Here is a 9970-nt window from a genome sequence, read left to right on the forward strand (position 1 = left end):
GTTGGGTGGTGTTTTGGGTGGGGGAGATGGAAGCAGTGAGGCCTGTGGGGAATTATCTTTTATTAGGGAGGCAAGTTTAGGCAGGAGAGTATGAGTGTAGGTTGCCATGGTTGATGCCACATTCCTAAACAGTAGGTGGCGTTATAAGCATTTTAAAGTTAGCTACGATTCACCAACAGACTCCTAAAGAAGAAGCGAAATAAGAAGAAGAAGAAAACGAGTAAGGGAAAGGGGCGGTGCTAAGGCGAACGCACTACTGCTTTCATGACGAGCGGTTGACGGCAGCGCAGCAGTCTTGCCATACAGTTTATATTTTTCAGTACAGTATCAAAGGTTTTTTTTCCTCCAGCTGTTATTATTAAGGAGCTATCTCTGGTGGTCTTTGGAACTGGCCTTTAGTATAGTAGGACGAATACATGTTTTGTTGGTTGTCAATGTCAGACAGTGGTTACTGTACATAGCCCGGTAGCTGTCTTACGAGGTCATCCTAGTGACTGTGACTCTGAGTGGTTACCGCATCGGGTTAACTAAATTAACGTTATAACAAGTTTTTTCAGGTACACTATCTTTGTAGGCTTGATCAGCTACCTGAATAGCTACTGTTGCAATTGGAAAGAAGACATGAAAAGTCTTCCGTATTTCTGCCGGGGGGAAGTCGTTCGAGGATTTGGGCGAGGAAGCAAAGAACTTGGGATTCCCACAGGTAACGAAACTACAGTGCTACCTAGCTAACGTCAGATAATTATGATGTGAAGAGGTTTCGTGTAGTGATGTTTCGTGTGCTAGCTTAGCAAATGTTGTGCTTTTTAGCTAGGTACTTACCCGCGAGCTAGTAGCTACATAACGTTTATACTAGCTATAATCCGTTTTTTCATGACGTGTGCCAGTGAGAAATGTGTTATCCGAACTATACCGACTATCTACCACAAGTCCTGTTTACTGGTAATCAGTGTGACGTTATTGTAGCCACAACACAAAAACAACTGGACTTTTACTAGAATCCCTTGAAGTACTTTAACTTAAGCTAACGCGTTAGCTACGTTACATATAACCTTCTGGGTGCGGTCCAAACAGATCCACGTTCGTATAGTTACCCAAACAGATCGTTAACATTATACCGTAACTACATAACTAGTTATAGGAAGGATCGTTTTCGGGGTCTTATTCGAAACATTGGACATGGCGTTAAAGATAGCTACCTAGCTCTAGCCTCCCCGGCTAACGATAAGATCCTGTTGAGCCAAAGACAGGTGCCGGGCAATGAACCTCGTTATGTCTACACTCTCAATGAACTTCTTGCCTAGGGCAGGGGGCAACGTTCATTATTTTGCATGACAAAAAAACGAGTACCAGTTAAGCCTTCATATTATTGTTACGGTTACTGCAAGTGTAGTTGAGCTGGCAACTAGCAAAACTAGTACGTTTTAACTGGAATTCCATTTAAGATGTTCAATGTATTGAGCCCTTTTATTGTGTTCAGCTGGGGGAGAAACGGTCTGTGAGGAAATGGACATTAAGTGAAGATGCATCTAATTTTCCTTCTCAATGTCTCTTCTAATCAGCCAACTTCCCCGACTCCGTGGTGGAGCACCTCCCTGGTGATATCAGCACTGGGATTTACTATGGCTGGGCATGCGTGGGTAGTGGGGAAGTCCACAAGATGGTGATGAGCATCGGCTGGAATCCTTACTACAAGAACACCAAGAAATCTATGGCAAGTCCAGCATGCTGATCCTTAGAGGCTATAAAACTTTATAGACCTATATACACTACCCTTCGTAGTTATTAAGACAGTAAAGCTAAGCTGTGTATGTTTGGCTTTAAACTCCAGCATTTCGGTTTTGTGCACTTGGTGGATGCATTTGCAGTATGTTTAGGTTGTTTAGTATTGTGTTTTGCCACATTGGAACTGAGTAATGCACTGTGATTTGGAAGTCACTTATAGTAATAACAATAGATGGAATTCAATAGAATGCATTGCGGTTGATTTCACTAAAGTTGCAAGCTATATACATGGTCAAAGCAGACTAGTGGAGTTTGTGGAGTCTGGTCTCTACAAATACTGTTGTCTTAACTGCAGGAATGTGCATCAATTTGACTGATACATATACAGTGCCAGGGCATGTTGGGGGCATTTTTGTGGCCCTTAATGTTATCAGATCTTCAACCCAAACCTAAACTTAGATTAAAGGTAGCCTGGTGGCAGCCAAAGGGGGAATTTGCCCTGCAACTGTATCATGTTACAGGTGATAGGTAATGTTTCCAACTTTTTTCAGTATGTAGTTAATGTGTCAGTTGTGGTTATTTCAATAATTGAATGATATATCTATATATGATATATCTATATCCATAGTTATGGATGTGTAGATATGTAGACCAAATCAGGCCTGATTGTTTATCATGAAATTCAAACACCTGACTATAATGTGAAAAAATGGCAAAAGTACAGAAAATAATGGGGGAAGTACTTTTTCACCACACTTTCTAATATAGGATATGATCAGAACTGTGTGTATAATAATGAACAATCCTGTGCCAAACCTGCATGTTTTCACGTACATTATGGTCAGGTTAAATCTGCGATGCATTATGCTGACAACCATGGACAAAAACATTCTGTGCATGACGTTACAATTACAGCAACAGTATTGGCCCACAAGCTTACATAGTTCTGAAAATAAGCCAAACATAATATTTTTTCAAAAGGGTTATAATATTTCAATAGTTTTCTCTTCAGAAGTCTATATGTTACATTTCGTTTCATTCTTCAATATTCTGAAAAAATACTTTGAAAATGTAGCATACGCTACCTTGGGCAGTTGCTGAAGTCTATGGGTTGCAGGAGAGGTACATAATAAAATCATTAAAATGTTGGAAACTGGTGAGTGGTGAGAAACGCGCAGTGTTATTTATTCAGTGGCTATGTCATTGGTGTTTTTTGCAGCAAAGTTTTAGATCAAGTATGGGGTCATGAAGCATATCCCTGTGGACTAGCTATTTATGTTCAGAAAATAGTAATTTACCCTTTATATTTTCTGATGTAAGAAATGCTAATCATACCCATAAAGTTAAGTCCACTTCCATCTTGGGATTCAAATCAAATAGAGTGCCCATTTGCGTTTATATTTTCTCTACCTATAGATTTGCTTGTTACATTCATATATTTTAAGTCAGATTTGCTATTAATAATTAAGGCTTTTTGTTTAAGTAGTTTTACTTACTGTTTATGTAAGATATTTATTTGTATATAAAATGTTTAATATCATTTTGGATTAACTGAAAATATGGGTTTCATGAGCTAGTTCTCTCACAACATGTCACAACCAATACCGAAGATAAGAACTTTAGTGGACTGGAGATTTTCATGTAGATTATTCATATTTTCCAAAACATTTTGTTACATTTTACTGTTAACTGGAACTTGCGTTTACATGAAATTACTCTAATGTCAGGTTGAGATTCAGTCTTTTTTTATTGTTGTGGTCAGTTGACTTTTGGTCCATTTAATATTACTGTTATGACTGAGGATTGCCCTAGTGGGATGTTTTGTCACAAATCAAACTTCGAATGCATACCAGCAGGTTGTTGTTTTTCTGGTAAAATGGGGCCAAATACTAGACATTTGAATACTTAAATATACTAGCCTAAGTGAATTTGTTCAAATACTTGTGAAGGAAAAAAACACAAAGCAAGACTTTAGTGCTTCTAAACAGTAACATCAATACCGTTTGTAAAGACTAGATTGTAAACATGAATAAAAATACCCACAAATTATAGGTAACATTCATTGCTTTATGAAATATTGAATCTCAAATGCTAAATTCTAGTACATTCATAGGTTTTTGCTGGACCGTGTAAGCGGTGCTAGCCAATAAGAGCGAATTTGTCTTAGTGAGTGACTGACTGACTACCCCTTGAGTAGTCAACCCAGAGTTCTCACGTTCGAGCCTCATCATGGTCAAAACAAATAATGCATTAAGATTTGTTTGGGCTAGACAAATACTTAACTGGCTACAACCTTCAGTAGCTACGTTAAAATAAATCTAAAATAAAACTGTATATTGTGACTATTTCTGGTGGATTTTCAAAGTACCCACCTGTGCATGCTTTTTGGGGTAATGTAGGCTAGATCAAATCCCCTTGGGCAGTGAAAGAGTTGGGGCTTCCACGATTCTCTCGTCTTTTCAATTGACGAAAGTCAGTTATTGTCACCTATACGGATAGTTATTGTATCAATGTAATTCAAGAATGGAAAAACGAGTGTTGTTGTGGCATGAAATGAAATAGCTTTGGCAGTGTAAAGTTCATCTTCAGTCTTGCTAGCAATTGCTCAGTTCTTATGAATATTCCAAGTAGTAAGTTAGATACTTGTAAGCCGTTAAAACGGCCAGTGGCAAAAGCCATACAGTAGATGCTATTTGTGGTGGTGATAAACTGACTATCATTTCTTATTATGTGTAACACAATGCTTAATGGTGTCTTGCGAAATGTTCAAACCTGGCGTGATGTTAATGTGTGACAAAATTATCTAATGTTCAGATGCTATACCTACACTAGGCATATGTATAGCTCCATTGTATGGTGGTTAAAGACACAGCCTCTCATGTGGGAGACTCAGGATTGAATCCAGTGAGGTCAATAACATTTGTCGCTTCTATTCGCGGACAGGCTGAACTAGGGCTGCCTGCTTTCCCCCCCTGTTTTTTATAGAAGGGTTGTCCTACTGTCTTCATATTCTAGATAGTGTTATGGATGCAAGTAGCAGTAGTACATTTTGGCAGTGGTTATAATTAAGTACCACCAGTATTTAAAATATATCTGCTCAACCCTAGTATAAATGCTTTATGCTTTTAAAAAGTGATTTTTACTTGTTGTGGTTTCATGGTTATTCAGGTGTTTTTATTCATGTGTTTGTGTTGTCCTCTTGCAGTTGTATGCCTCTGGTCAGGTCATCATTGAAAATTAGAATGTTTCTTACATTTGGGAAATAATGAAATTGTACATGTATTGCAGGAGACCCATGTGATCCACACCTTTAAAGAGGATTTCTATGGACAGATCCTCAGTGTAGTTATGGTGGGCTACATCCGTCCAGAGAGGAGCTATGACTCGCTTGGTAAGAGTGAGTACTTGTATGTATGCACACACCTCCCCATCCTTGCACAGGCACAGCAGTCTTCAGAGCCTTAAGGCCACACATTCTTACTCCCATCTGTTTCCAGACGCCCTGATATCCGCGATCAACCACGACATAGAGGAGGCCAAGAGAAACCTTGAGCTCCCAGAACACCTCAAACTTAAAGAGGACAACTTCTTCAGAGCTGACGGCAGCAACTCCACGACCACGTCCAACCAGATCCTGAACGGCCATTGACCAATGAGTGCATCACACAACCCCGTCTGTTGTTCTCTTGTCTCTGTACCCTCTGTCACGTTGTTCACCAGTATGCATCCTACCATTCCATTCTGTCATCTGGTCATATCTTCTGTGGACCTGGCTGGCAGGGGCTGTGCTCATATTTGTTTAGTGTGGTGCAAACATGAACCACTGAAGTTGGCGAGTGCTACGATTACCTCATCAAAAAAAGCCATGTGACATCCAAAAAATGCTTTGGGTGTTTGTTTTTTCCCACGGCATTTGAGAGGCAGGATGGTCAACTAACAACGGACGGTCCTGTCTATGATCTTATGTGTGCTGCTCGGTCTTTATCTCTTTGTTACCAGTACCCCTTAAGGCCCAATATGTTACTTATTTGGTCCTCTACACAGTTTAAAGCTGGTTGTCGTTGTATCTGACCTGAAGCTACAATAGAATGAGTGTTTTCTTTTTTTATTGGCCTAGTTTGGTGCCTAATGAATGTCCCCCAGTTATTGCTAGACCATATCAAATTTGAGAAAGTGAATGTCACCATTGTGCATTTCAGGGCAACAAATTATCTTTGCAAGACTTGTATTAATTGGGGATTAGTCTCATTCTGTCACAGTTTATTTCCCTGTTTCTTATTCAGATGTATTCAAAATGTCTGCTTTGAAGGAGACTAGTACAAAAAATATGCTGAATTCATCTATAATATTTTATACTCAAGAGATTCTGATTTGACATATACAAACTACATGGTTGGCAAGAAAAATATGCTTTAATGCGGTTCAGCTGTCCTTAGGTTTCTAGTTCTTCATTGGTCAAGTCTGAAATGTCCCCTAACCTCCCCAGAAATGCATAACGTTTCATAAAATATGGAGATCCAAGTTAGGAGTTTACCTGTTAAGAATTTGTAAATACCAGCTGAACGAATCTATTTACTTAAAATTTAAATACACTGACTAGTTAATGGACAAGACCTTGCAGCCATTGTTTCACCAATATGATACTGTATTGTTCATTTATATACACAACGTACTGCTAGCTAGTAAACGAACAATATTGTTCAAAACCATATTAAGAGATTGCTCTTTGTGACATTTAACTGCCAAAAGGCTGTTATCAAGGACCTTTTTTTTTTTGCTAGTGATGTCAGAGGTCAGCATACAAGAAAAGTCTGGGCTCAGATATAATGGACGAGTTTCCCACGAGTAATGGTCCCCCACAAAAAAAACTCTGAAATGGGACTCTGGAACGGTCTCTGTGTGTGTGTCACTCACTGTAACTTACACTACCCTGACCTGATTTGTGTGAATGGTTAAGTTTGCCATTCAGATCTGGCATTTACAAAATAATGCTGATTCTGTCGATAGTGGCACTATAACAAGCGATTGAAAAAGCAAAAGCTGCATGTTACATTTGCTGTACCAGTCAATCAACCAACCAACTTACCTTAAGGTGTGCCAGAATGGCTTTGTCGTATCTAGACCAAGATTGCTCAGCGAAGTTGTTTCAGATCAGATGTGCTTGATTATGGTTGGAGAGAAACTATAGAAAGATTCAATCTTTTTGTTCCCAGAATATTTTTTTACTAAATGAACTTTGTGTTTGACCCCTTATTCCACTGACAAAAGCACTGATATGGTAGAAGAAAGGACAAAGTTCGGCCCTCTGATTCTCTGCAGATTGGTGGACATGTGTGTTTATATTTATATTAATGTAGTCAGAGGATAAGGTGGACATTATCGAGCACATGTATGTAGTGTTTAATAACAGATGTACATTTTCTAGTTCGCAATTGTTAATTAAATGTGATTTTAAATTTAAAGAGACACTGGAGGGTTTTGGGATTTCCATCATTTTCTTACTTAACTAAAATTAGACAAACTCACAGAAGATTTTATTTTTGTAAAAATACACCTGTTAACTACTCCATAGCTGGGTGGGTGGTTGTTTATAATTTTAAAGTTGTACAAAGTAATTCATATATATAGTTTTAAAGTCCCCCACTGAATTCATATACAGGTGCTGGTCATAAAATTTGAATATCATCAAAAAGTTTATTTATTTCAGTAATTCCATTCAAAAAGTGAAACTTGTATATTATATTCATTCATTACACACATACTGATATATTTCAAATGTTTATTTCTTTTGTGATGATTATAACTGACTAATAATAATTCAGTATCTCAGAAAATGTGAATATTACTTAAGACCAATACAAAAAAAATATTTTTAGAAATGTTGGCCAACTGAAAAGTATGAGCATGTACAGCACTCAATACTTAGTTGGGGCTCTTTTTGCCTGAATTACTGCAGCAATGCAGCGTGGCATGGAGTCGATCAGTCTGTGGCACTGCTCAGGTGTTATGAGAGCACAGGTTGTTCTGATAGTGGCCTTCAGCGCTTCTGCATTGTTGGGTCTGGCGTATTGCATCTTCCTCTTCACAATACCCCATAGATTTTCTATAGGGTTAAAGTCAGGCGAGTTTGCTGGCCAATTAAGAACAGGGTCCTTAAACCAGGTACTGGTAGCTTTGGCACTGTGTGCAGGTGCCAAGTCCTGTTGGAAAATGAAATATGCATCTCCATAAAGTTGGTCAACAGCAGGAAGCATGAAGTGCTCTAAAACTTCCTGGTAGACGGTTGCGTTGACCTTGGACCTCAGAAAACACAGTGGACCAACACCAGCAGATGACATGGCACCCCAAACCATCACTGACTTTGGAAACTTTACACTGGACTTCAAGCAACGTGGATTCTATGCCTCTCCTCTCTTCCTCCAGACTCTGGGACCTTGATTTCCAAAGGAAATGCAAAATTTACTTTCATCAGAGAACATAACTCAGCAGCAGTTCAGTCCTTTTTGTCTTTAGCCCAGGCGAGATGCTTCTGACGCTGTGTCTTGTTCAAGAGTGGCTTGACACAAGGAACGCGACAGCTGAAACCCATGTCTTGCATACGTCTGTGCGTGGTGGTTCTTGAAGCACTGACTCCAGCTGCAGTCCACTCTTTGTGAATCTCCCCCACATTTTTGAATGGATTTTGTTTCACAATCCTCTCCAGGGTGTGGTTATCCCTATTGCTGGTACACTTTTTTTCTACCACATCTTTTCCTTCCCTTCGCCTCTCTATTAATGTGCTTGGACACAGAGCTCTGTGAACAGCCAGCCTCTTTAGCTACCTTTTGTGTCTTGCCCTCCTTGTGCAAGGTGTCAATGGTCGTCTTTTGGACAGCTGTCAAGTCAGCAGTCTTCCCCATGATTATGTTGCCTACAGAACTAGACTGGGAGACCATTTAAAGGCATTTGCAGGTGTTTTGGGTTAATTAGCTGATTAGAGTGTGGCACCAGGTGTCTTCAATATTGAACCTATTCACAATATTCAAATTTTCTGAGATACTGAATTTGGGGTTTTCATTAGTTGTCAGTTATAATCATCAAAATTAAAAGAAATAAACACTTGAAATATATCAGTCTGTGTGGAATGAAAAGTTTCACTTTTTGAATGGAATTACTGAAATAAACCTTTTGATGATATTCTAATTTTATGACCAGCACCTGTATTGTGTTTTCTATGTGTTCCTCTGTCATTGCCAACCTTCTTTTATGACATGGAGACAGGAAGTGAAATGTAAACTAAATAAATGACCTGGGCATGGCAGCAATTCAGCTAAACTGACCTAAATCTCCAAAGTTGTTAATCTTGGTGAATGGAAGTATAACCGGAATCTTAATCTTGCTGTGTTGCGTTAATGATAATGTGTTTAAGTTTATACGTTTTCAAAAAGAACAATATGGCTAGTGTTTTTAATATATATGTTTGGCATTTTTCACTTAATCTGTGAATAAGAGTATATTCCCTACAATTTAAGATTGAGCTTTGTTTGTTGCTAAAATAAATCCTGTATTTTTTATTGAAGATGATTTTAAGTTCCCCTCATCCATACCATGCAGAAAATGTAAGCAAGCAAATTACATTGCATTATTTATTAGAGCTTTAGATATAATAGTCAACAATTTTGTATTGACATATTGAAAGAGATGCACTTTGAGATAATCTCACACAGATATATTCAACTGTTTTCCTGTAGGGCCTATTTTTTTGTTGTTGTTGTTGCTTTAACGTAAATGTTAATTGCACTCACCTGGTGTTCCAGGTCTGACAGTCCCGGATTAGAAAGAAGGAAAACCAGAAGTTTTTCGGAACAGAGTAGAATAGCTCTGATCTAGCACCTAAAAACCCAGTGGTGAGCGAAAGTTTGTTTCTGGTTTGTGACCGTGACCCAGAGTGCCTTTTGTCAAAGAGTAGTTTAGTATTGTGTCTTTCAGAAATATATGCCTGACTGGTTAGCAGTACTATGCCTTTTATATTTTAGAAGGATGGACACATTGACTATACATTTTCTCAGAAACACAGATGTGTCTGTGTTAATGTGAACCCAGGATGGTCCAATCTGATTGTACAGCACCTGTGTTGTACAGCACAGGGAAGAGAATGGGTTGAAAAATGTGTAATGACAGAAAGATCATCAGTAACGAAAATGTCTGTTTTGCTAATTCAAATTTCTCCTATGAGTCACACTGTTTAAGAGTGCATGCTCAATGA

At 38.6% G+C, this 9970-nt stretch overlaps 1 protein-coding gene across 2 annotated transcripts; it reads left to right on the plus strand.

The window, feature by feature from the left end:
* The first annotated feature begins 226 nt into the window (after positions 1-226).
* rfk (riboflavin kinase) lies at positions 227-7191 on the plus strand. 2 transcript variants are annotated; one of them, XM_010876824.3, is made up of 4 exons: positions 227-703; positions 1563-1714; positions 5014-5122; positions 5223-7191. In XM_010876824.3, exons 1-4 carry the CDS (start codon positions 622-624, stop codon positions 5372-5374), a joined length of 495 nt encoding a protein of 164 aa, XP_010875126.1. In that variant the 5' UTR covers positions 227-621; the 3' UTR covers positions 5375-7191. The 2 variants fall into 2 exon arrangements, with proteins under 2 accessions (XP_010875126.1, XP_010875128.1); XM_010876826.3 differs by having other exon boundaries at positions 5014-5116.
* The last annotated feature ends 2779 nt before the right edge of the window (positions 7192-9970 follow it).

Source organism: Esox lucius, chromosome 13 (assembly GCF_011004845.1).
Source record: "Esox lucius isolate fEsoLuc1 chromosome 13, fEsoLuc1.pri, whole genome shotgun sequence".
Classification (NCBI taxonomy): Eukaryota; Metazoa; Chordata; class Actinopteri; order Esociformes; family Esocidae; genus Esox; species Esox lucius.